The sequence below is a fragment of the Papaver somniferum genome, chromosome 5 (genome assembly GCF_003573695.1).
Source record: "Papaver somniferum cultivar HN1 chromosome 5, ASM357369v1, whole genome shotgun sequence".
Classification (NCBI taxonomy): domain Eukaryota; kingdom Viridiplantae; phylum Streptophyta; class Magnoliopsida; order Ranunculales; family Papaveraceae; genus Papaver; species Papaver somniferum.
Genome location: NC_039362.1, coordinates 95,928,346 through 95,956,339, shown reverse-complemented (window position 1 = coordinate 95,956,339; position 27,994 = coordinate 95,928,346). Strand labels below are relative to the sequence as shown.

Sequence of the window (27,994 nt, the reverse complement as noted above, 5' to 3'; positions counted from 1 at the left end):
ACTCATCAACTAAACCAACAAGTAGAAACAAAGATTAGATTTCTTTCTTTTATAAACTTTTTTGAAACTTCTTATTGTTCAGTAAGTATGGGTATTGTCACTTTCAATGAAGAACTCCACTGCCTTGTTTCAGCTAAAAGGATGTTTCATGCCTTGTTTGAAAATGATCACAATTTGATCCCTAAGATCATGCCTAACGTCAAAAGTGTCGATTTTATCTCCGGTGATGGAAGTCCCGGAAGTATTAACCAAGTTAACTTCGTCGATGGTAAGTAGATACTACGAGTAGTTTTTTTTTTTTTTTTGTAAAAAACTATACATCAATCTTCTATTGGTGTCAATCCATATAACTAATCAGTTTGCTGTGAAAATGATCGCAGGACATCCAGTGAAATTTGTGAAGCATAGGTTGGACAAAAGAGACGCAGCAAACTGTGAGTGCCACTACACCGTGATTGAATCCGATACCTTCGGTGACAAGGTTGAATGTGTTGCTAACGAGGTTAAATTCGAGGATGCACCTGATGGAGGATGTATCTGTAAGATCAAAAGCTGCGTTCACCCAAAGGGAGATGCTGTTCTTGATGAAGAACATTTGAAGGCTGGTCACGGAGGATATATGGCCAAGTACAATGCTGTTACCGATTACCTCGTCGCAAATCCTGATGTCTATGCTTAAATGAGTTCTGATGTGTCTGTTGTTTCTTTTGTTAAACCAAGCTCGATCTGCTTAGTCAAAATTAAGTATGGACTTGGAGGGTTAGAGTGACTTCTGTGTGTGTGTTTGAGTTTGTGTATCCTTTGCGTCCTTGGTGTGTAATCATGTACCTTTCCATTTGCAATTAATAAAAACGGATATTAATATTTCTCATGTTTCCACCTGCATGTATGCCAACTCAATGGGGTGGAGCGAGGTACGTGCATGTTGGGGCAAGTGCCCCCACTGCCATCAAGTGAAAAAAATCCATTATCTCCTCCGTTTCACAAATACTGCTGAATTACATGTTATAGATTTGGTTAAGTAGCTTCAGTAATGGACAAAGAAAGCACCGCCAAATAGTAAGAAAAAGAAGAAGCTAAAATCTCCTTTTGCTTTTCTGCTTCATATCTTAATTATTCAGCAAGCCAGCATTTAAACTCAGTCGACGATAGCCGTTGCCAATATCTATTGGCCACACTCAATTTTAGAAATTATACTTTTCTGCCTTTTGGTTTCATTTTTTTATCATCGAGGTCATGGCAGGCATAATGGTTCATAGTGGGCATGTTAAAGTACTGGCCAATACTAATATCTTCTAGGAGACATGAGCAGAACCACGCGGGAACGAGTGAGGTTAGTTTGTCACTCCTTGCCAGCTGACTCATCAAGTTGGTCTTTTTTTTTCTCACATAACCATATTAAATATTCTTTTTCTTTTTATATGTGAAAATTGGAGCCAAATTTTCATCCGAATCCAACTAGTCGGACTGACCCATTGCCAGATCCAACCCTCCAATTTCCACTGCACAACTACACTAATCCAAATATTTACGGTAGTGATTCAACTTTAGAGCTTCTCCAATGGTCATATGATCAGCTTCATATGCGGCATTGTGGGAAGGCATCCTCTATCTTATTTGGTAACCAATTTTCCCAATTATAAGAGCATCTCCAACAGAAGGTGTAAAAAATCCTACGTGGATTTTTTATTTAGTTCTTTTATTTATGGGGTCTACACATAGAGTAAATATATGACTTCATATCTAAAAAACCATCTCCAACAGTGAGAAATTTAACCCTTAGAATTAAAAGAAAATTGGTTAAAAACATGACGTGGAGGTGCAACCGGAGATGTAGATAACACTTTCTTGAACACCTTCATATTTAGTAATTGGTTCCTCCTAACTTATAGGACCTTACTGTTGGAGATGGATTAATGCCAAAATGGGATCTAAAATCCTCTGTGTCACTAAAAATAAATAAATCCACCCTCTCTTGGAGATGCTCTAATGGGGAGAAAAAAATCTTCTCTAACCCATCTACGTTTTTACATATATTTTTGCCTAGTTGGTACTTCTTTACAAATTTGGCAAAATATTTTATTTCATCGGAAGAGAAGAAAATAGACTGCACAATAGTGTAGAGAATTGATTAGCCATCCAATGTTGCAAAACCAGAATCAACACCAGATTCATGATTCAATCAAATTTACAAACCATTCAATTACAAAACATGGGATCCATTAAAATAAATAGTTTGTCTGGATAGTCATTGATCATGGGACCAGGTACATATTAGTGAATGAATCTTTTTTATACTATTGATATAGCTTGAAGATGGTGATGGACTAGGATGGAGTACGTAACAGTAAGGGGTGTGTTCTGTCGTTGAACTAATTAGCCGATTCCAAGATAATTAATTGTACATAGATGTGTTTGTGGGTGAAAACTGTTTCTGTTGATTTTGATAATTTTGTGTGTAGGTGAGAAACGAGTCTAAATCCTAAACAATGTACTGCACGGGAGTACTTTTGATTCGAGAGATCAATCTGTACAATACTGGCCTAAACCAAGAAATGGTCGTTCCATGCTTGCTTCTGTCACAAAGCGAAGGAGAAGGGCTGGTCTTAGGGAGGGAAGCGAAGAAAGTGTTGAGACCAGAATAGTTGATTCGGGAAGTGTGAGTGTTTCGTGACTTGTAACAGAAAGTTGAACTGGCTAGCTGAATGAAAAGCTATCAGATGATTTCTGGATGTTGTATTGTTCTCCTGACCAAAACTTGTTGTTTGGTGGAAAATAGGTGAGACATATTCATACAAGTCGCAACAAAATGTACCCTGATCTCGTGGAAAGTGAAAACGATTGAGTGGTGGAAGAAGGGAGTAACGGGTAACGCCTGGAATTTATGTTTCCATAATGAAGTATACGTTTACACCATTACTTCTTGCCATTACTAACCGCCCCGCTTTATGATACTTTATGTAACGAGCGTATTGCACGCCGCATGCTGTAAACCGCCAGACCAATACCCTGATGAGTATCCCCCAGTTTGTGACATGTTTTGATGTCTCGAGTGTTTTCGTGGAAAACATGTAGCACTTTGCTACGTGTGGCAAGTTAAAAATGAGAGGCTTGACGTAGGTAAATAACATATGTGATGCTAAGCTCGTTTTGGCTAGTCGCCTAAAACTTGCCACGAGCTGAACGGCTCGGTGGCGAATTGTGATGGCTGATATTACATCTCATGAGGAAGAGTGGCCATTGATTAATGACCGCATCTTGTTGTATAGTGAAGTGGCGCCATTGGCATAGTAGCGCCTGGTGGAGCCATGGCATAACGACATGCTAGTGCCCGCGGCATGGTGGCATGCCAGTGGCCGTGGCATAGCGACATGCCAGTAGTCGTGGCATGGAGGCATGCCAGTGGCCGTGGCCTAGCGACATGCTTGTAGCTGTGGCATGGTGGCATGCCAGTAGATGTGGCATGGTGGCGTGCCAGTGGCCATGGCATAGCGACATGCTAGTAGCCGTGGCATGCCAGTGGCCGTGGCCTTGCGACATGAGAGTAGTTGTGGCATGGTGGCATGCCAGTAGATGTGGCATGGTGGCATGCCAGTAGATGTGGCCGTGGCGTTGTAGCATGGCCAAAGTTTAAGATTTGGCTCCGTGACTAAAGTTAAGGCTTGGCGGCATGGCCAAGGCTAGGATTTGGCACTGTGGCCGAAATTAGGCGTCGTGGCCAATTTAGGGTTTGATGCCGCGGCCAAAGTTTAGGGTTTGGCGGCATGGTCGCTCGTTGGTGGCGAACTTGGATGGCTGAGATTGCATCTCAGGAGGAAAGATAGTCGTCGATCATGGCTACCTTTAATTGGCAGTGCCGCCTTTAACTTGCGCTACCGGCATTGTGGTACGGCTGGCATGGGTGGCATGGCTCGTGCATGCCTTCGGCGCGCTTGCGCGCGTATCCATAGCCACTGAAATTTTGGCACGTTGGTGTGGAAATCTTGCCTAAATTAGGGTTTGGATTGTCGAAACCCTAATTAGCCTATATGGCACGTCGCATGGGGTGAGTGGCCATGTTTGGCGCGTTTGGCATGTGCATCTGGCATGTGTGCCTGGTATGTGCGTTTGGCATGTTTGACATGCTTCTTGGCATGCTGGTGCGTTTTTGGGAAACCAATTGGCTTTGCGGCCATCTGGCGCGGTTTCCTTCTTTTCAACACTGTGCCGAGTTTAAAATAATCCGATTGGTTAATGTAAGAGGGACGGCCAGGCATGGGCGTGGCTACACTTCTGTGTGAGTGTGACGGATTTAAAGCGACCTGATTGGTCGATGGGAAGTGGGGCTGGCAAGCTAGGGCGTGGCCACGCTTCCAGTGCGCTGTGGCAGATTTAATCGCCTAGTTTGGCTAAGCATAGTTTTTCGACCAACAGAGTCTAGTGTACCGCGCGGGGTGCGAAACCCTAATTTTGCAAATTAGTCGGGTTTATGAGTTTTTTATGAGTTATCACAATAATTGGCTGGATTTTGTATGCTGCCACAAAAATCCTTATCTACAGAATGCAGTGTGCTTTCCGTCTGAGCATTTCGTGCGATGGCCTTAACTTTGGTACTTGGAGGTTCATGCTACTCCGCTGCTAGTGAACACAAATCCGTCATTCCATACCGATATTAAGGGTTATGCCGGGGAACATAGCACAGGAAAGTACTCAATGAGTCTTGTATTGGAGAGGTGCCGAAATTTACTGAGTGTTTGGGATGGTTGCTACATTAATTCGCCAGTCTAGATAAATTTCATGTAAATATATTGAATGGCTTAATAAATATGTTGGTGGAGAGGTTAGCACTCACGACACCGTTTCCTTGCAGAGTGACGTCAGATGTAAGGTTTTACGATTTTAACCCTAAGCTAAAAACCGTCATCAACAACAGGGTGTATGAATGATCCCATTTCCCAATAACATCTAGAACGATGACCCTGGATCAAAATATAAAGGGATGCAGTTTCCTTTCGTTCTTAAACGAGGAAGAATGGAGAAAAATGGACCGGAAGAAAACTATTATTCAATTTCTTATTTTTAGATCAAATATTAAATTAATTTTTAATTATAAAAAGCTAACTAGGATGGGTACAAATCCTCTTGGTGAACCTATGAAACAAGAGGTTGATGAAGAGGATGTCTAGCTAAAAATATGCCATGTCATCTAGAGGCTAGTCAAAGAGGTTAGGATTGGAGATTCTTTTTTGGAAAAATGGTGGTGTATCCTACGTGGATGAAGACTTTTTTCTCCACATACAATCCACTGGAGAAGCTCTTAACTTCCTCCTTACGAGTTGATATGGGAAACTACTTAGCTATAAGGTTGGATTCTAAGAGCTTCTCCAATGGTGAATGTGGATGTTTCATATGTGGCATCATTTTTAAGACATCATTTGAATATAAAATCCTAAATATTAGGAAAAATAAAGTTTTATCTCCAACCCATAAAGTTTTCTGTTATTTTTTGTAATGATTTTTATTAATAAAAGTGTGACTAGGATGTGAAGACATCCTCTAAGTGAATGTCTAAAACTAGAGGTTCACTTAGAGGATGTCTAGCTTTTTTTTTTTGCCACATCATCTTCACATCAATCGGTTGGAAATGATTTTTTATAAATATGGTTGTGGATCTTATATGGATTAAGACTTTTTTCCTCACACACATTCCATTGGAGAGACTCTAAATATACATTTTTACAACTCATTTATCTCATTAGAAAATTTTGGCTGAACGCCGCGTATTGGACGTGATTTGGCTCACGATAAGTGTTTTCCCTACGCTTCCAAGTCCATCAATGCCAAGGAATATACTAATCGTAAATAGTAAAAAGCATGTCAAATATAAAAGGGTGTTCTATGAAATGGCCACCCTGCCTTGATTTGCTTTAAAAAATGGTCATACCTTTAATTAGTGTTTACAAAATGATCATTTTCCAGCCGATTTAACACTTTTGAAAAAACGGGAGTTATCTTTCTTCAAAATACCTTCCCTCATTTAACTTAAGTGGTTAAGGCGTTGGTGATGAAGTGGTGGCGGTGGAAGCTTCGCTAAACCACGAAGGAGAAACGATGAACCATGTGGGTGAATGCCATGTAATGATCCCTGAATCGGGCTTCAGTTTTCTAAAACGACGAACCCTAACGGGTGAATGTCATGTAACGATCTTGAACCCAATGTTTAGGAAAATTAGATAATTTCAGCGTCAAAATTAACTTTAAATAGTGACATACAATTCTCTGGTTAATGAACAAGTGACCATTTTGCAGAAAGCTTACAACATTGTGACTCTTTTGTAAACCCGGATCATGAAAGTGTGATTGTTTTTGATAATACCCTACAAATAATTTGGAATAGGGTTCCAAGATCATGATCTTAGCAAATAGTTGTTGTCTAATTGAAGTACAATTAATTATTTCATGTGTTTGTGTTTACGGAAAAGTGATATTTTCACTTTTCCAGTTTGACCTGTTTTTAGACAAAAATGAAAAAAATACGAAAACATCACTTCTTTTTTTCTTCCTGAAACAAAGATATTATTATTTTAGAAAAAATAATATTATCAATAAGAAGGATACGCGTTTTTTTTCCAATTTTTTCTTCTTCCCTTTTCTCTTCTCTCATTAAAAGGAAATGTACAATAAAATGTATTTCCCACAAATCATGTTTTTTTTTTTATGTTTGATTGATAGATTATGTTTAAAACAAAAAAAAACTTATGATAATTACATAGTGAAGTTTGGCTGCCAATTGAAACAAATTATCAGCCGAACAGCTTATTGCTCTTCATTGTGAAGGTGCCGATGAACAGTACAGCTGGTAATTAAACACGAAAATGTTAGTCTAACTTCACCTTATGAAGAACAATATTAAGTTCTGATGTTATATTTTTTGTTCTAATCCACCGAACCAAAGTTGGACAGTTACAGAATGAAGTTCGCTGATAACTTGTCAGCCGAACTTCTGAGTATTCTTCATATACTAAGAACATCCAAGATTCGACTGACAAGTTATTACCGAACTTAGGTATGTCTTGAAAAAGTCTAGGTTCAGATGATAGTTTTGTAAATAAGAAAAATTATATATAATTTTTTTCTTTTAAAATTAAATAAAAAAATTTAAAAATAAATAAAGGATAAGAGCAGTTTTACCGTTAACATTAATATATTGATAAGGAGCATTTGGTTGGTATTACTACAGAGTAATCCTATTTTATATTTACTTAATGAGGGAGGATCCACTCATCACATGGTTATATTTATCTTTGGCGACATTTTTCCTAGTAAATTAAACCTAAATCATAACGAATATGAAGTTAATATGTTGTGGATACGATCCTCTTACAAAGTTCTACGTACATACCAAAAAAGAGCACATTTCGAAATATCAAATCCCAATCGATCTTAATTTCAACGGTTAAAAATCTGTCAGTTTGCAACGTAGTAGATAGTAGTGTTATACGTCTAGGAATATACTCATTCTTTATATGAACATAGATCTTTGTAAAAGGAATATATCCCACGTATCAGTTTAAAATCCGTTATCGCTAAAATTTTATTAAGAAAAATATTGCTCTAAATGTGAGATAGTGTGATTATAATTATAAAAATGTGAGTGGAACCTTCTTTTTTTCTTGATGACAAAAGGGAATATATTAATTAAGAAATAAAGTGCATTACATATACCAGAACATCTTTGTCAAATATATTGGAATTAACATTTGACTTGGATATTCTAATTTGTAACTGTGAGGACATAAGGCTCAATTTCTTCCGCCTAGCTTCTTTTGCAATGTAGTCTGCAACAGAATTGTATTTCCTGTTTATATACTTCACCTGAGCTTGGGGAAGCTTGTCTAGAATTGATATTGTCTTCTGAATGGTATTATCTGCGCTCCACGGAGAATAATCGCATGCCTTGTTGATAGTCTGCAAACAATTTGCAATCAGTAGCTAGAGTAACCGTAGATAAAATGTTTTCACTTAACCAAGTGGAAGCTTTAAGTAATGCTTTTGATTCTGCATGAAAGGATGAGGAGGCCCAGTCTGACCCTGCTGAAATGTGCATTAAGGACTCATTATCTACTGAATAAAGAATGAAAGCATATCCCATGGTCAAATCTTCTTTCTTGTACATAGCATCTATAAAAATTATCCAGCCTGAAGTAGAATTTGACCATTTATCCTTAGAATTAGTACTTCTTTGACATAACTTACTCTTTTGGATCTCCTCTGTAGGGGACTGTTGAAGGAATTTCTTAATTTGCTCTATCAGGTTATTGGGATTTGGAATAATTTTGTCAAAAACCACTGAGCATCTATACTTCCAAATGAACCAAGAAATAGTTGCAATCTTGTCCGAAAATTGTACGAAATCTGGTTCCGATAGCCATTCTTTAATCCAATTTATTGTAGAGTCCGCTCTTATTCTTGTGTTTACAGCTTCCAGAGAGAAAGCAAATTAAATAGCTCTAGCAAAAGGAAAAAATTGAATAAGATGTTGCTCTGTTTCTTTGACTTGGAGTGTGCACATTGGGCATTCCGTAAATATATCTTTATTGTGTGCTCCTCTTCTTGCATTAGTTGGGAGCGCTTTCTGAGCTAATTTCCAAACAAAAAGTTTTATTCTTGGAATAACCTTAATCTTCCATATCTTTTGCCAGGGGAAGTCTCTTGGGTTGTTGTTATATTGACCTTGACTAGCCAGGAAATTGTAAACATTCTTTGCAGAGAACTTACCTGAAGAGTGGCGTTTCCATCTAATTTTGTCCTGTTCTTGGCTGTTCGGAGATATGGCAAGAATTTTATCTTTAGTTTCTGGGGAGAATAAATTGCCTAGTTTTTCTTGATCCCATCTATCACCTGGAGTAATCAGTTCATTTACTCGTTGAGGAAGGGGCTCTGTAGAATTAACTGGTTTTGGGATTATGTCTTCATTAGGAACCCATTTATCTTCCCATCTTTTTGAAGAAGCTCCGTTTTTGACTTTCCACACAAAATTACCTTTAATAAGGTTTAATCCTTTTTGGATACTAGTCCAAAACCAAGATAAGTTTGAGGTTCTTGAAGCTTCCAGAGGATGATTATTTGGGAAGTATTTAGCTTTTAATAGTTGCGCCCAAAGTTGATCATGCTCTGAAATAAGTCTGCTAGCTAATTTAGTAAGAAGGGAGATATTGAATTGATGTGAGTTTTTTATGCCCAGACCTCCTTGAGAAATCGGTTTGCAGATGCTTGCCCAAGCCTTAAAATATCGTCCTTTACTTTTTGGTTTATTTTTATTCCACCAAAAATCTCTTTGAATATTATCCAGTTGATGTAATGTTTCTTTTGGTAGGGCAAGGATCTGCATCTGGTAAGTTGGATAACCTTGAAGAATAGATTTTATAAGCACTGTTCTTCCTGCTTGGGATAATAATTTTGATTTCCAACCCTGAAGAGTGGCATAATATTTTTGCAGAAGAGGCTCAAAATTCTCTTTTCTGTTTTTATCGAAGAATAGAGGAGTTCCAAGGTATCTATCATTTTTAGTCATTAAAGGAACTTTTAATATTCTAGCAATGATTTTCCCATGCTTCGGATGTATCCTTTTGCTGAAATATATTCCTGATTTTTGGAGGTTTACCATTTTCCCCGTGATCTCACCAAATCTAGATATGATATCTATGAGGTTCTTCGCTTCCCCCAGACCCGCTTTTGTAAAAAAGAAACAATCATCTGCAAAGAAGAGGTGGGATATGTTTGGGGCATTTTTGTTAATTTTAAATCCCGAAATTTTCTTTTCCAAAACCGCCTTATCTAGAAGTCTCGAGAGAACCTCCATACAAATTAAGAAGAGATAAGGAGAAAGTGGGTCGCCCTGTCTTAAACCTCTTGAAGTTTTGAATCTTGGACCCGCGGAACCGAAGGATGGAGAATGAAGTTGTGGAAATGCATTGCATTAGGAGATTAACCCGAGAATTACCAAAGCCAAGTGCTAAAAGAGCTGATTTAATGAAATTCCACTTCACTCTATCAAAGGCTTTTGAAAGATCTAATTTTAAAGCAAAGTGCCCTTTTCTGGCTTTTGAGGTTTTCATAGTGTGGATAAGCTCATGAGCAATGATGATGTTATCGGTGATTTGTCTACCTGGGAGAAAGGATGATTGGTTTGGGGATATTATTTTATTTAGGATCGGTTTGAGTCGGTTGGCTAATATTTTGGAAATAATCTTATAAATAGTATTACTTAAGCTGATGGGTCTAAAATCTGCTGGTGTTTGAGGTATGGTGATTTTTGGGATCAGGATTATGAAAGAGTGGTTTATATTAGGATCTAATTCTCCGGATTTAAAAAACTCTTGGACTGCCTGAATTATATCTGGACCCAAAGTATGCCAATTGGCTTTAAGAAAACCTGGTTGAAAACCATCTGGACCTGGTGCTCCCCACTGATTCATTTTTGAAATTGTTTGTCAAATCTCTTGAGATGAAGGGATAATGGATAAAGATAGATTTTCCTCTTCTGATATACAAGGTGTTATTAAACTGGATAAACTGGAACCTTCCTCTTACTTAATATGCTCTTAGGTTAATCCATCCCCATAGTATTGAATTTATTTTGCCAACGCGGCTTTGTAGGTTCTTACTACTACCATAGCAAGTATTTCACCAACATTTCTACTGGTAGAATTCCAACCCTGGCTCACCTTTCTACTCCCAGTGGAAAACTGTGGTAGTTGAGAGGACAATTAACTATACCACTTTGGGAAATTTGTTCCATTGAGAGTAGACTTACTAGTCTCCTTGCGTGAAACGAGTTCCAATAAAATTCAGATCGATCTGATGATTCTGATCTGAGCTCCTTCAGCTTGTTTCCTGGCCTAGTCAGTCCATCTAGAATGTGATCCCACAAAAGTGAAGCAAACAAAATAATTAACTCCACGTCCACAATTGTTGAATTTCATGGGACATGTAGACACGATTATTAGATAATGCCTACGACTTTCCTAGCTACCCACCGTATTTTATGTGAAACAAAGACTATCCTTTTGCTTTCCCGAATTCTATTTACCAAAAAATCCACAAGATGAAGCTATAAATACCCATCGAAGTTCTTCACAAAACTCATCAACTAAACCAACGAGTAGAAACAAAGACTAGATTTCTTTCTTCCATAAACTTTTTTTTAAACTTCTTATTGTTCCGTAAGTATGGGTATTGTCACTTTCAATGAAGAACTCCACTGCCCTGTTTCAGCTAAAAGGATGTTTCATGCCTTGTTCGAAGATGATCACAATTTGATCCCTAAGATCATGCCTAACGTCAAAAGTGTCGATTTTATCTCCGGTGATGGAAGTCCCGGAAGTATTAACCAAGTTAACTTCGTTGATGGTAAGTAATAAACGGTAGTCTGTTTTTTTTTTTGGTAAAATCATACGCATTCTTTGCACCCTTTATGGGTATCGATCCGCATAACTAATCAGTTTGCTGTGAAAATGATCCCAGGACATCCAGTCAAGTTTGTGAAGCATAGGTTGGACAAAAGAGACGCAGCAAACCACGAGTGCAACTACACTGTGATTGAGTCTGATACCTTCGGTGACAAGGTTGAATGTGTTGCTAACGAGGTTAAGTTCGAGGATGCACCTGATGGAGGATGTATCTGTAAGATCAAAAGCTGCGTTCACCCAAAGGGAGATGCTGTTCTTGACGAAGAACATTTGAAGGCCGGTCATGGAGGATACATGGCTAAGTACAAAGCTGTTACTGACTACCTCGTCGCAAACCCTGATGTCTATGCTTAAATGAGTTCAGAACTTTCTGTTCTTTTTTTTATATAAATCAAGCTCGATCTGCTTAGTCAAAATTAAGTATGGATTTGTAGAGTTAGTGTGGATTTGTGTGTGTGTATGTTTGAGTTTGTTTATCCTATACGTCCCCCTCGTATGTGTGTAACTTGGTATGTACCTCAGCTCAATTAATAAAAACGGATATTATTATTTATACTCTGCGTCATATCTTAGTTATTCTGCAAATCAGCATTTAAACTCAGTCGACCATAGCCGTTGCCGGAATCTATTGCCCACATTGAATGTTAGAAATTAAACTTTTCTTCTTTCGGGTTTCATTTTTCATCATCAAGGTCTAATTCATAGGCATGTTAAAAGCACTGGCCAACGCTAGCATCTTCCAAGAAATGGGACGGAGAGACAAGGTTCACAAACCAGTGGTTCACAGTTCACCTAAACAACTTTTCAAGATATATAAAATTGCCCATTCCTAAGATTGCCAAGAAAGAATCTAGAAAATGAACAGAACCACTGCAAGAAAGGTCACCTGCCACCACTTACCGGCTAACCCATTAAATGTATCTAAGTCTATTTTCACATAAATCCAAGTAAATGTAAACATTACAAAACTTGACAAAGCGAAAGCTATTGGGGATCAGGGTTCAAGAACCAGGATAGCTTAGCAAGTATCATTTGTCCAACCGAAAGTAAATACATTTAGTTATTTAAAAGTAGTAACGTTACAACAGATAAATAAAAAAAAAATGTTACAACAGATAAAATAAAAAATAATGACACCAATAAAAGGGATATTTGTTTTTGATCCATTTAGTTGGTGGGATATACTCTCTGTTTAGTGTTGACAAAGAAGAGGTTAAAGTTATGTTTTACTTTAGTTTGTGCTATTACCGTAATAGCATTACGTACCTTTTATGATATTTTTCTTTAAATATGAGAGGTGTGATTCAATGACTTAAATTTGATAATTGTAGTTAGGTGGATTAATGAGTGAGACCTTAAAGGTGGTGGATAATCTTTCTTCGTCTTTTCTTCACATACGGCTGCTCTATGGATCGAACAAATATTAAGATACAACAATAAAGTTTGTCCTTTGGTTTGAAAAAAAATGCTTGTTGATATCATTAACATTTTCCCATGACGTCCTGTGCTTATCTTCCCTATGAGAAAACAAAAGAACAAGAAACAATACATTTTGTTATTTATGATGCCAGTGCTACTTCGGAGCCTAGTTAGCAATTCGGGATTCGGCAAACGTACGGAACGACAAACGTACGAGTATTATACGGTTTTGTAAAATCCAGATTCGGTCCAAAATTCGGTCAACGGGACGTGATTCGTCATTAATTCGGAACGGCATACGTACGTGTATAATTCGATTTATAAATGTGAGTTCGGCTCTGAAAATTCAGTATCTATATATAACAAATAATTTGTATTTATAAGGTCATAAACCAATTTTTATGCATATGTGTGAGTTATTTAAGGAAAAAATAAACTCAATATGATGATATTAATAATATATACAACATTAGTTATCCAAGAGGACGTCGTATGGTGGTTTAGATGCTTGGTTAGTGAGTTTGAGATCTCTCTCCTTCACCTTCAAATCTCTTCAATCGTTTTTGTTTCATAAAAATTACAACACGTCTAATATTCGGTCGTGTATGTTCGGGAGGCAGTAAAGCCCAAAAAGTGGAGTCTTTGAAAAGTAAAAGCTAAAGAATTTATGGCGAATTAAGCGGACGTATCATTCGGGATACGTAAAATTCGTGAACGATTCGCGAATAATCCGGGAATGCCACATAATACGCGACTTGGGTTCGGAGTTGCAAACGTACGCGAATAAGACGGTAAAATTCGTGATACGGAAAAATTCGCGAATGATTCACGAATCATTCGCGAACTTACTAACTAGGCTTCGGAGATTCAGAGTAAATCTTTCAATTCTAGTATCACCGGGTCATTAGGAAGTCCTGGTCAGGATTTGAGACTAGACATCACGGTCATTGCCCATCAAAATCAATACGAAGTTGTGATTCTAGAAGGCCTAGCACGGTCCATTTAATGACTACGCCTTAAAAAATAGGTCTTCAACATTTTGAAAGTTTGAATTGAATGGCCAAATTTTATAACAAATATACTGATATAATGCATTTGAAGTTTGAACAACTTGGATCTCAAGGGCTGCAATTTGTATTTGACTCTATAAATACACATTATCCGATCTTCACTAACTCATCAGCTAAACTCGCACATTGCATTCCTAAAACCTTCACTTTTTCCGATTTGAAATTTAGTTTGGTCTCACTTGAGAACTTAGCAATCTGAACTTAGCAATCTCACAATATGCATGTTCTCACTTATAACGATGAGTTTGATTGCTCTGTAGCCCCTCATAGGTTGTTCCATGGATTATTCATGGATGCCACAATTTGATGCCTAAGATCATGCCAATAGTCAAGAGCGTCGACTTTGTCTCAGGAGATGGTGGGCCAGGAAGCGTTCAACAAGTTAACTTCGTTGATGGTAAGCGTACATACTTGTGACCACCCTTTCATTAGAATAGTACATATGAGTTTTTCTTTTAGCTCCATGGATGGTACATATAAGTTGATTTTCATTTTTATTTTGTGTACACCAGGATATCAAATGAAATATGTGAAAAACAGGTTGGATTTTAAGGACAAAGAGAACTGTGTAATAAACTATACCGCGATTGAGTCTGATTCCTTTGGTGACATGATCGATTGCATTAGCAGCGAGGTTAAGTTCGATGCTGTCCCTAGTGGTGGTTCAAAGTGTACCATAAAAACAACTGTTTGCCCAAAAGGAGATGTTATTCCTGACGAGGAAACACTCAAGGCAGGGAAAGAAGGACATATGCAACAATACAAAGCTGTTATAGCTCATCTCATTGAGAACCCTGACCTATATGCATAGTTTGTGACCGGTGTGCATGTATACCACCCCAATCTACTAGTTATCTTGTGTGCATCTTATTTTTGTTGTGTATGTGGTGTGGTTTGTGCTCAATAAGATGGAAAACAAAAAATGTATTGTAAAAACAATGTGGTTACTCGAATCCTTTTGAGTTGTATTATAAGCCTGGATTGATCCCAGAAATGTAACTCCACGTAGCCGTGTAATATCTTGATTTTCTATGTTATGGTTGTAACGCTTATGATTGTAGATGGGGAAAAACGATTTGCTGGTTTTTAAGGAATTGAGGAGATGACCGTACGGAGGAGACTCCTCGAACCGAGCGAAATGTTAAACCTCACACAGATGCACCACTGCAAAGGGGGTGCTTTAGATTCGAGAGATCAATCTGTAGTACTCCAGCCTAAATCAAGACAATGACCGTTCCAGAGTAAATTCGGTCACAAGAGATGATGGGTTGATTTGTAGGAGGGAAGCTGGGAAATGTGTGGAATCAATGGTAATCAAAGATTGTGGGTGTGTGAATTCTGAATATGATAAGCTCTGAATGATTGAAATTGCTCAATTAAGAGTAGTTGCTCAATTGATGAGTTGATGATCTCGTGTTATCGATGAGACGTGAGATTGATGATACCGTTGATGCTGATGATTCAATCATGATTCAGAGACTTATTTATATTGCTGGAATTTTAGACACCATGACCCCATGAAGTGTGATAGTTGATGGAATCAAGGAGTGGGGAAGTGGAGATCGTGTTTGAAACCAGTTGCTCAACGTGTGGAGACTTGGTCGATTTTCCACCCACTACCTCGTGAATTCCTTCAACTGATTGCACGACTTGCTCACATTCCATCGTGTGTTTGAACACACGTGCCGTAGACCGCCAGACCAAAACCCTAAGTGATATCCCCCCAAAGTGACACGATTGACGTCTCGTGGTTTGTTAGTCAATTGATGACTTCGTGGTTTGATGGGACGATGAGTCCATGTAGTTGCTGAGTTGAACATGATGTTCTGAAACTCATGAATTGAACATGTCATGAGACAGAGGTATAGTTCTTACGATGAAGTGAGCAAGTATTGCTCATTCGATGGACCGTTGAATATTGATTGTTGAACCAATATTCCTTGGTTTGAGCAAATATTTATCATCTGAGCAAGTGTTGCTCATGTGATGAATTGTTGAATATTTGATCGTATGAGCATGTGTTGCTCATCTGATGGATTATTGGCAGCGTACCAAAAATATTAATTAGAATACTGGTCGTTGAACCGAACATAATTAATAAAATTAATGACCATGAGGTCGTCGTAAAATTATTAAGGTTGGAATCTGGAATGATGATCCTTGAATTCAGAAACCCTAATTTGATCAATTGATGATCAATTCATAGTTCGTCAGAAGTTTAACCATGGGATGAAGGAGAGAACGACTACATGGGACCGTGGATCAACCATGTAGTGTCTATATGCTCACGTGAGCAAATACAAAGAACTCCTGAAGAGTTGACGATTTGTCATTTATTCGTCTGAGCCTTATGTGAGAAAACCTAATTAATTATGAAGAGGTGAGGGACCGACCAAGGGGTCATGAAACCGGCCCTGGGTGGTCACGGGATCGAATGACGATCACTTCATGAAAATCCAAAGTGTTTGGAAGAGTTTTGGACCTAATACGTGCAATTATGCAAATTAGGTCAAAACTGTGAAAATTGATGGGACCGGCTTCTGTAAGCCAAAGAGCCAATCTTGGTCGATCAAGATAACATACTCGTGTCCCCAATACGTCCGTGTCTCAGTTCTGAGAATTTTGATATTTTCTGACGTGCAGTTGAGCGTCCATTCGAGAAAATATGCCAAAATTAGGGTTTCGCTGAAACTGAGGAAAACACCATGAGATGATGGAGAATAATTATAAAATATAGGAATGAGGAGGCGTGGGACCATGAAACCAAGGTATGGTCGGCCAGTCGTGACCACGGTCCCGTGGTGCCTTTCCCTTAATTTTATAATATTTTTCATGATGTTATGAAAATATCATGGATTTAAAGAGTTTTGATGAATTTAGGGAGTTTCCCTGAAGTGAAGGAGTTTTCATGAGTTCAAGGAAGCAAAAATACTAAAATAATAAAAACAAGGGTGCGTGGGGCCATGGGAGGCATGGCCGGCCGGCTAGGGCCCGGTCCCACAAGTTTTCATAATTTTATATATTTTTTAATGTATTTTTCATGATTTGAGGGAATTTTCCTAATTTGAGAGAAATACCATGAAATCAAGGAATTTGATAAATTCAAGGAAAATAAAATAAATAATAATAAAAATAAAGGAGCGTGTGGGACCGGCTAGGGCCCGGTACCACGAGTTTTTCATAATTTTATATTATTTATTTCCTAATTGTTTGCAAAATACCATGAAATCAAGGAGTTTTTTCATGAAATCAGAGAAATAATAAAATAATGAGGAACCATAAGGTGTGGGGCCGGCTGGGACCAAGGCATGGCCGGTTGGCCAATGGTCACGCCCCACACTATTTTTCCTTAATTTTATATTATTTTCATGGGTTTATGAAAACACCATGAAGTCGAGGAGTTTCCTCGAGACGAATGAGATTTGTTCAAATGAAAGGATTTTCATCAGATGAAAGAAAATAATAAAAATATGATAAAATATAAAGCTGGCATGGGATTGGTCATGGCACGGTCGTCCAGTCAGTGAGTCCAATCCCTTGGCGCGTTGGTCAATATTTTGATTATTCATTATTTTTCTTCCTATTTTGCAATAGGTTAATCGTTTCGTCGTATTTTGAAATACTCGTTCGTGCGGTGATTGTTAGTGTATCGTCGTTGAATACACTTTCACCATTTGAATCGGGGCTTACTTAGAGGTAGCTCAGACGCCCGGTTAATTATTTATTACTAATTTATGAAATTCAGTGGAGGATAATTCATGAAACTGGGTAATAAAATAAATAGACGTTTACTGTTAATTCATGGGATCAGCTGAGGATTCGACTACAAATTCCGAATAATAAAGTGAGCATTACCATTCCATGGGATTGTAGATTCAACCATAGAATTGGAGTAATTAAGATTTATCTATTACCGTTTATGAGACCAGTTGTGGATTCGATCATGAAATCGGAGTAATGAGATAATCATGAAATCGGAGTAATGAGATAATACAATTGTTATTTCCTATTAGTTAATAATAAACATCTTATTACTCAGTTTTGTGAATTATTCTCCACTCAATTCCACAATTAGTAATAAATAATCAACAACCGAGCGTCTGAGCTACCTGTAAGTAAGCCCCGATTCAAATGGTGAAAGTGTATTCAACGACGATACATTAACAGTCACCGCACGAACGAGTATTTCAAAATACAACGAAACGATGAACCTATGCAAAATAGGGAAGAAAATAATAAATAATTAAAAATATTTACCAAGGTGCTGGGAACACGGACACACGACCTACCGACCGTGTTGTGGTCCGTTCCACGCCAGTTTTATATTTTTAATACATTTTTATTATTTTCCATGATTTGATGAAAATTCTCTCATCTGATCAAATCTCCTTCGTCTCGAAGAAGCTCCTCGGTTTCATGGTACTTCTATAAATCCATAACAAATAATATAAAATTAAGGAAAGGAGTGTGGTGCGTGACCATTTGCCAACCGGCCATGCCTTGGTCCCAGCCGGCCCCACACCCCACGGTTCCTTATTATTTTATTATTATTATTATTATTTCTCTAATTTCATGAAAAAACTCCTTGATTTCATGGTATTTTTTGCACAAATCATCATACAATAATAAAATAAAATAAAATAAAATTATGAAAACTTGTGGGACCGGGCCACTAGCTGGCCGGCCATGCCCTAGCCGGTCCCACACGCCCTTTGCTTTATTATTATTTATCTTATTTTTCCTTGAATTCATCAAATTCCTTGATTTTATGGTATTTCTCTCAAATTAGGAAAAATTCTCTCAAATCATCAAAAATACCTAAAAATATTAAAAAATTATGAAAAACTCGCGGGACCAGTCCATAGCCGGCCGGCCATGCCTCCATGGTCCCACACGCCCGTGTTTTTATTATTTGAATATTTTTCTTCCATGAACTCATGAAAACTCCTTCAATTCATGGAAACTCCCTAAATTCATCAAATTTCTCAAAATTCATGAATTTTTCATAAAATCATCAAAATATTATAAAATTAAGGAAAAGGCACCACATGACCGTGATCACGACCGGCCGACCATGCCTTGACCACGACGGTCCCCTGCCTCCTCATTCCTTATTTTATAATTATTTTTCATCATCTCATGGTGTTTTCCTCAGTTTCGGCGAAACCCTAAGTTTGGCATATTTTCTCGAATGGATGCTCAATTGCACGCCAGAAAATATCAAAATTTTCAGGACTGAGACGCGAACGCCTTGGAGACACGATCATGTTATCTTGACCGACCAAGATTGGCTCTTTGGCTCACCGAAGCCGGTCTCATCAATTTTCACAGTTTTGACCTAATTTGCACAATTGCTCGAATTAGATCCAAAACTCTTCCAAACACTTTGGATTTTCATGAAGTGATCGTCAGGCGGTCACGTGACAACCCAGGGCCGGTTTTATGACTCCATGGTCGGTCCCTCGCCTCTTCATAATTAATTAGGTTTTCTCACCTAAGGCTCGGACGAGCATTTTTGAATAAATGATTAAGCCAGCATTTAATCATTCTTCCACCAACAAATCGTCAACTCTTCAGGAGTTCTTCATATTTTCTCACGTGAGCATATGGAAACTACATGGTTGATCCATGGTCCCATATAGTCGCTCCCTCCTTCGTCCTATGGTTAAACTTCTGACGAACCATGATCAAGTTAGGGTTTCTGAATCCAAGGATCATCATTCCAATTTTACGACGGTCTCGTGGTCATTAATTTTATTAATTATGCTCGGTTCAACGACCAGTATTCTAATTAATATTTTTGGTACTCTGCCTATAATCCATCAGATGAGCAACACATGCTTAGACGATCAAATATTCAACAATTCATCACATGAGCAACACTTGCTCAGATGATAAATATTTGCTCAAACCAAAGAATATTGGTTCAAAAATCAATATTCAACGATCCATCGAATGAGAAATACTTGCTCGCTTCATCGTAAGAACTATACCTCTGTCTCATGACATGTTCAACTCAGCAACTACATGGACTTATCGTCCCATCAAACCACGAAGTCATCAATTGACTAACATACCACGAGACGTCAATTGTGTCACTTTGGGGGATATCACTTAGGGTTTTGGTCTGGCGGTCTACGGCACGTGTGTTCAAACACATGATGGAATGTGAGCAAGTCGTGCAATCAGTTGAAGGAATTCACGAGGTAGTGGGTGGAAAATCGACCAAGTCTCCACACGTTGAGCAACTAGTTTCAAACACGATCTCCACTTCCCCACTCCTTGATTCCATCAACTGTCACACTTCATGGGGTCATGGTGTCTAAAATTCCAGCAATATAAATAAGTCTCTGAATCATGATTGAATGATCATCATCAGTATCATCAATCTCACGTCAAACTGACAACACGAGGTCATCAACTCATCAATTGAGCAACTACTCTCAATTGAGTAATTTCAATCACTCAGAGCTTATCATATTCAGAATACACACACCCACAATCTTTGATTACCATTGATTCCACACATTTGTCAGCTTCCCTCCTACAAATCAACCCATCCTCTCTTGTGACCGAATTTACTCTGGAACGGTCATTGTCTTGATTTAGGCCGGAGTACTACAGATTGATCTCTCGAATCTAAAGCACCCCCTTTGCAGCGGTGCATCTGTGTGAGGTTTAACATTTCGCTCGGTTCGAGGAGTCTCCTCCGTACGGTCGTCTCCTCAATTCCTTAAAAACCATCAAATCGTTTTTCCCCATCTACAGATTGGCGACCACAGTGGGAGATCATTCTCTCGGTTGCAATCTCAGTTCTCACAAAGATGGTCGATCTTAGGTCTGGTTCAGTTACCAACTCGGGTTCAACACCCAACCCTAACATTGCAAGATCTAGTGGTACCGCTAATACCACTCTTCCATCACAACCTGCTACTAATAATCCTCCAAGCACTGATGCTCCAGTGATCACCCTTGCAAGTGACGGCACTGGCGACATCAACAATCCACTCTTCGGTTGATCTCCTGAAGAAACCATATGAAATCAGCCTACCATAGTTGATCTCATGAAGGTTCAGACTGATGTAGCTGCAGCACAGAAATATTTGTGTGCTTATCTCAAAACTCTCACAGACAATCTTGCGTCTGAACGAACTCAGCCTCAACGCGAGAAAGGAAAGCTAAAGAAACATCTTCAACTGCCGATCCTGAAATCTCTCCAATCCATGTTGTACATGATGAAGAATTCTGCAAAGCTTCAGATGACTCTCCAGCAATAGAACCTGCAAGTTTCATCACTCGTGAAGACCTAAAACACTTTTTGAGGATCGAGGAAAAGACAAGGCATCATTTGTCCATCTTCACCAACCTTCATATCCTGCTTCCATACAGAGGATTCCTCGTCCAAAAGGTTATACCGCTCCAACATTCATTCTTTATGATGAAACATGCAATACTCAAAAACATATTTCTCGGTTTCTGGAATTATTGGGCGAACACGAGCACAACATGTCGTCCGTCTGAAGGAATTTTCAAAGTCTCTGACAGGCAGAGCAAACACCTGGTACAAAAATATCGCACCGGGAAGTATCACCGATTGGAGAGAGATGATTAATGCTTTCTACAGAAAATACTTCTTCGTGTAAGAGAAAATCACTCTATCTGATCTAGAAAGGATGTTTCAAAGGAGCAGCGAACATTATGATGATTATGTGAAATGGTTCACAGTTCAAGCCTTGGACTGCCACGACCCCAACGTCACATAGCAGCAACTTGTAGACTTATGCATCAACAGAATGATCCCGGTCTATAGAACCTCGCTGGAAAACCTCCGGTTCCACACTTTATCTGAACTTCATGAAGCAGCCAAACGATCAGCGACTACTACACCTTCTTTACTGAGCAAAGTCTACAAGGTCGAGGAACCTCGGAACAGCCGACGCCTGATAAACAAACAGTACAATGTCCAACCTTCCATGAACGTTGTTGCTCAAGGAGGAAAAAGGAAAGCTTCTTTTCAAACATGCGACATCCAACACCTCATCCTACAAAAGCATCAAGAAAGGATAACCAATCTTACACAAACCTCGATCCGTCATTAACGAACGGGGAGATGATCGGACATACTCAAACTTATCATGAAGCAGTGATCGAATTACTAGAAGTTTGGGTTCAAGACGGTGCAATCAAATCGCTGCTCATCATAGATAGCAACTGAAGAAAAATGAAGAAACCCAGGTACTGTCACCTTCATAGATTCATCAAATCATCCAACAAGTAACTGCAATATTTTGAAGCAAATTTTCAAAGAGAAGGTTGATCCACAATAGATTCAACGAGGGACTGAAGGAGTACACAAGAGTCCTCTCCCAATCAGAAGCTTTACACTCTCTCTGAAAAACCTATCAAAGAGGCAGTTCAATCCTGATCGAACGTGAATTGCTCTATCTGGCGAAGGCACGAAGGAGAGACACGTTCACAGCACTGAACGCATCATGTCAAGAAGTTAATTCCGAAAATACTTCTTGAGCCTCCATCCACGGACCAAGAGGTGTACGACTGGGGACTTCTTACCACAGTCAATCTCAGAAGAAACGAATTGGGAAGAACTTTGATCGATACTGATACCGCCATCAACAACATTCCACTGAAAACCATCGGATCCACATGCATCACTTGAAAAGAAGATACTCATGCTCCATCTTAATCAGAGACCTTGAAAGAGCGCTCGGAAGTACTTATGGCTACATCATTGTCAAAGTGAACATAAGTTCAACCTGGACAGAAACCAATGAAGATCCAGGATATGACACGTCCTTCAGAAGAGCGTGGATCCACGCTTAAAAGATGGGTACTTACAAAGCGCCTTTGGTTACATATCTCTCCAACAAAGAAAGTTATGATCCAGAAGATTTGACGGATATTCCATCATCAGAGCACTTGGAGGAATTTCGAACTTTGACGAGATTGAAGCAAGAACCTGCAAAAGATGCATAGACATTCATCAAGAGGTTCCACACTCAGGCAAGTCTCATTCCTCCCGTGTCTACGTCATTTATTTCCTCACATGCTATGTATCAAGGGGGCTTAATTCTTCTAGCAACTCTGCAAGACGTTATGAATGGTAACTTCACCGCATTAGTATTTTACCAAGTGGTTGAATCTGACATTTCTCTTAATCGATCACTGAGACATTCATTGCTGAGATGATGTCCAAACATGGCAAAGAACACTTTGGGAGTTTCTACATAGCCTTGCAGGAGCGTCCAGGTGTGCCACAAAATTAGAAAGCTCTGACTTCTACACAAGTGTTGAATCCCACTACTGAAACGAAAGGAATGTTGAATCAATAGAAGAAAGTTGGGGCACATACGATCAAACCTAAGACATTCTCAAGGGGTATGACACTTCAACGCTCAATCATATAAGAAGCCTTCAAAATTGTACTCCCAATCAAAGAGTACACCTTCGATAATGGCGCCTCTGGCTTCAACACAAATATCTCGACGCTGATTCAACACCAGCACGGCACTACATTTAATAAGTCTTCATTATCTCATTATAATACTTCTGAAGCAGATGCAACATCATTCACAAATGAATGTTACCAACTCCTTCAACATACACTGGGCAACCTGAGGTGATTCCGTGAAATTTCATCGACGGGACTTCTCTACATCACAAAACCCTACATGACTAAGGAACTTGTTCCCTTCACCGATCTAGAACGGAGATTTCTGTTGTTATCTTCCACAACAACGTGGATTCACTTACAAAGCCGCTTCACGATACAGTCATGCTTTCAAGAGCACTCAGGTTGAACTCCCAGTATACCGGATTCTCAACTCACTAACTAGTTCGTGAACGTAAAAGGCTCACTGGATGAAGGAACAAAAATTATATCTATAATCATAGTTCTAGCCTTTTCGGTCTTAAGAGCAACTTCAACCATGGTATCAACATCAACAATAATCTCTAGAGTAACACCATCCATGATCTTAGCATCGACAAGGATATCTGGAGCATAATAATTCATGGTTTCAGCACCAACAACGGTCTCATGAGCAACATCCTCATGACAAGGCTCCATCAACTAACCATTCTCTGAAGTATTGCTCGAGGAAACTGACTTCTCGAAGAACTAATGATTCATATCAAGGCGTGTAGACATGAAATATGCTCACATGAAAGTCTTTCTGAAGATTGCACGATGGGCGGGCACAACACCAAAGTCTTCTACAAGATGTTCTCATGACCTCTACAAATGAGATACAACATACTTCAGAAAATGGGTTTACAAAAACGTACCAACGAGTGAAGAATGAGACGATACTTCCTCAACAAAAGATGTTCGTATATGTCTCTTATACAACCTACCAAAAGGGCGCATCAGTCGGACGTACGAGCTGAAAGATATGGCCTTTACCGTCAGGTCTACGAAATCTGAAAAAAATGTACGGGATTAAAAATTACAAATGTGCAGGCTTCGTTGGATGACCTATACAACTCCAAATTAAGTGATTCTTGTCTCATGGGATAACTCAGTCTCTTAGATTCAAAAGTTGGGGTCAAGCATCAAATTCCGACGTAGTATGAGGTTCCTACATCTTCCAGAGAGTACAATATGCAAGCAGCAATTCTTAGACGGTATTCATGACTTCCACAGTCGATCGGTGTCCACCAGGTCTTTCCACTAAGTACTTCATCAAGGTACCTTCAACTTCGACCATCTAGGTCTTTACATTAATTTTTCTACCTGGGTCCTCTATCCAAGTCTTGCCAGAAGAAGAGAAAACGAAGAGGAGAGATCTAACCAAAATACTGGGGACTGACGATCCACTGATCATGACGACCAATTTCACAGTCCAAGACTCGTGGCACCAGACTCTCATGTGCTAATCATTCATCATAAAAGTAATGCTACCATTGGGACACGAAACCGTGGTCATTACATCATCCCCTCTCAAGAGTAACCTCAGCTATGGTCCGATGACCGGGGTTTCAGAAGCGATGTTTCTACGACTGACCGAAGCAAGATGGCGCTGCAAGCACCATGATCATGTATCAATCAAGGGGTCCTGATCTCAAACGAATCAAAGACATTAAAATCCTTCACCAACCATTCAATACACAACCGAATGGTCTAAGAACACAACATGAGTGTTTTACAGCAAGCTCGGCTGAGATGATTTTACACTGTCCTGTACATACCGACGAGCTGGGAGAAATTGGTGAAGAATCGAGCAATGGGTCATATATCATTCTCTTCGTATGAAGGTCCTATACAACATATCCAAAATTCAAAACAATTGGAGAAACGAGCAAAGAGTTGTGGCCAAAACATTGGACCACATGCCAGCTGAAAATTTTCTGAAGGTCTCCTGGAAGTTTACTGTTTCGTCGATTTCACATCCTAAACATGCTCGGAACTCAAAAGGCTTCTTTGTAAAAGTTTGGAAATTTCCTGGGCATGAGGATACATGGATCGACCACGAAAATTCGACATCAGACGAAGATTCTACAACAATTTCAACGAAGACCTAACTTCTGAATTTTCTGATGATGAAATTCTTCATTCATCCAATTAGGAGCTACACCATCAACACAAAGCCGAACTTCATCTTCAGCCGATAGTCTCACTTGCTGAAGTCGGCGGTGCTTCTGCTAATGAGGGACGACTCTCGGATGATCGAGAGACATACAATATGTCAGCTTCCAGTGTCTCTGAAAGGTTGATTTTCCTCAGTATGAGCATCCGTAGAAGTCTTCATCTTTGAATTGATATTTTTGGAGCGCTCCACGGAAGATCCCGAAAAGTGGCTGTAACAAGAAGTCACCACTATCTGAGGCGCAAGGCATGGAGTCATGGATATACCAATAACAAACACGCAATGAAAATGGTAATCCTCAACTCTTACTTATTTACGGTTTCAAGAACCTAGTGATAATAACGTAAAAACCTCGAAAAACTTGCTCGCTTCTTCAAACTTGCCAAGACGAGAAAAATTCATTATTTAAAGTCAACACCTGACTTTGCTTGAAACTATGAATAATTCACATAAGTACGGTCGGTTCGAGGAGTCTCCTAAGTACGGTCGTCTCCTCAATTCCTTAAAAACCAGCAAATCGTTTTTCCCCATCTACACCTTGAGCTCGGGAAACTTAGTTGCAACCAATGACAATTGTTCTTGCACGCACTTCACCCTTGCATTGACCTTACACACACCCTTGTGAGTTTTCTGAAGAAGACTCGTGGTGGTAGGATCACAAGAATAGTCAAGGGAATCATCTCTTTGTCTTTTTCACACATTCTCCCTTATACATTTGAAAGTACAGGGACGAACAAGTTTGGGAACCCCAAGAGAATTGCCAATTGAATCAAAACCACGTTCAAGGAAAATTTGACTAATCAAGCAAGGGTAACCTAACTTCTTGTTGGGTGAAGTCATCAATGTCATTTGATAAATGATGAAGCCACAAATATCCAGACTTGGAACACCCAATTCAAGGAAATAGACCAATTCCGCAAACTCGCGACTCCACCGAGAATTCTCAATTGTGGAGGGACAAATATTAGAGATGCCGAGTTTTTCGAAAGCCATCAAGGCCACAATAAGAACATTAGTATGAAACTTTCCTTGATTCCACGCAACTTTCTTACCACAAACACCAAGAGATATGTCTTCATGTGATGGTCGTTCATCACTTGTCCTAGGTAGACGAACATTACCAAACATAATTTTGGTAATTTTCGAAATCAACTCTCTATTAACAAGAAACCTTTCTCTATTTATCATGGTTTTGAATTCTATTTTTCCGAGATCAACATCATGAATGTTGGCATAGAAAATTCTTGTGAGAGTATCAAATCCTTGACCAAGACCATCGAAGATGTTTCCAAGATTGAATTTTTCAAAGCAAACTAAATCCTCTTTCTGTCCACTATAAAAATCCAATTTATTGTCTACAATAAAACCCATATATGAAATCCTTTCAAAAACATTATCACAAGAATCATTGACAAACCTAATCCTAAGAGAATTTTGGTCCAAGGGAAGATTCATGCTAGAAGAACTCAATCCTTTTGAAATTCTTTTTGAAACCTTAAGATTCATCATGAGATCTAGAAATTGGAAGAAACCAAGAGGAAATTACTTACTTGGAATGAACCTTGAACACCCTTCCTTTTAATCTTCCTCCAAAGAAGTTTCAACGGTGGAAACACAAGAACCCTAAGGTGTTCACGTACGCGAACTGATGGGATGAAGAAGAAGGTGCGCGTACTTCCTTTTTATAAGACCCACTAATGGGCTTGGACCCATTTATGAAACGCGACCCACAAAGGGAATGTGGGATTTTCTTTGAAGTTCGCACATCAAGGTTGTGCATCTTGTGACAACACAATTTGTGAGAGAAGACAGATGCAGTAGAAAGCTCTATTCGAAATTCCAAAAAGGATAGAATAACATTCTTAACCTAACTGTACGCAAATCAAACCATTTCTTGCCCCATCTCAAGATATATACAAATGGGGTAGTGCCAGGATTGTTACCAAGAGGCGTGATGTCCAGAGGAATCCTCATGCAACATTTCGGGTTGATATTTGTGAGCAGTCCCAGTGATATAATCAAAGTAATGATGATAATCAGGATTGTCAGAGCTTTCTATCTTCCTTTTGATGTGACTGGAAAGAAGATTCTTCCGATTCCTTGACCCTGTGTCAAAAGCATGAGAATCCGCATTGGATCTACTTGTGTTGACAGAATATTTAGTTCGTACATCGTTATTCCGTAGTGTTATATGTACAGAACTTTTATCGGGTCGATTCTTAAACTTAACAGAATTAAGTTTTTCTAAGAATCTGAAAACGCTTTCAAACGCTCTAAATAGATCTTTGTCAATTGATCCATTACGATAGTATTTCTCAAAAAGATTAAGATTTAATCTAGTGAGAGTCCATACCTTTGAGCGTAATTAACATTTTCTCAATCTTCCATTCCTTTTATTTTTTTCTTTAGATTGTTTCTCATCATCTAAGTTTTCCAAGTTCTTAGATGA

The 27,994-nt window shown here is 38.9% G+C and overlaps 3 protein-coding genes across 3 annotated transcripts; all 3 read left to right on the top strand.

The window, feature by feature from the left end:
* Positions 1–7: 7 nt before the first annotated feature.
* On the top strand, positions 8–864 carry LOC113277675 (pathogenesis-related protein STH-2-like). The gene is made up of 2 exons (XM_026526715.1): positions 8–268; positions 381–864. The coding sequence occupies exons 1-2, from the start codon at positions 88–90 to the stop codon at positions 677–679; spliced, it is 480 nt and encodes a 159-aa protein (XP_026382500.1). The 5' UTR covers positions 8–87; the 3' UTR covers positions 680–864.
* Positions 865–11,107: 10,243 nt separating this feature from the next.
* Positions 11,108–12,003, top strand: LOC113282287 (pathogenesis-related protein STH-2-like). Its single transcript, XM_026531271.1, has 2 exons — positions 11,108–11,391; positions 11,506–12,003. The coding sequence occupies exons 1-2, from the start codon at positions 11,211–11,213 to the stop codon at positions 11,802–11,804; spliced, it is 480 nt and encodes a 159-aa protein (XP_026387056.1). The 5' UTR covers positions 11,108–11,210; the 3' UTR covers positions 11,805–12,003.
* A 2,060-nt stretch (positions 12,004–14,063) lies between these two features.
* Positions 14,064–14,985, top strand: LOC113277674 (major allergen Pru ar 1-like). The gene is made up of 2 exons (XM_026526714.1): positions 14,064–14,336; positions 14,452–14,985. Exons 1-2 carry the CDS (start codon positions 14,246–14,248, stop codon positions 14,748–14,750), a joined length of 390 nt encoding a protein of 129 aa, XP_026382499.1. The 5' UTR covers positions 14,064–14,245; the 3' UTR covers positions 14,751–14,985.
* The last annotated feature ends 13,009 nt before the right edge of the window (positions 14,986–27,994 follow it).

Coding starts and splice junctions, on each gene's coding strand:
- LOC113282287 (XM_026531271.1), top strand. CDS start 11,211: ATGGGTATTGTCACTTTCAATGAAGAACTCCACTGCCCTGTTTCAGCT. Junction 11,392..11,505: donor CCAAGTTAACTTCGTTGATG/GTAAGTAATAAA, acceptor AAATGATCCCAG/GACATCCAGTCAAGTTTGTG.
- LOC113277674 (XM_026526714.1), top strand. CDS start 14,246: ATGCCTAAGATCATGCCAATAGTCAAGAGCGTCGACTTTGTCTCAGGA. Junction 14,337..14,451: donor ACAAGTTAACTTCGTTGATG/GTAAGCGTACAT, acceptor TGTGTACACCAG/GATATCAAATGAAATATGTG.
- LOC113277675 (XM_026526715.1), top strand. CDS start 88: ATGGGTATTGTCACTTTCAATGAAGAACTCCACTGCCTTGTTTCAGCT. Junction 269..380: donor CCAAGTTAACTTCGTCGATG/GTAAGTAGATAC, acceptor AAATGATCGCAG/GACATCCAGTGAAATTTGTG.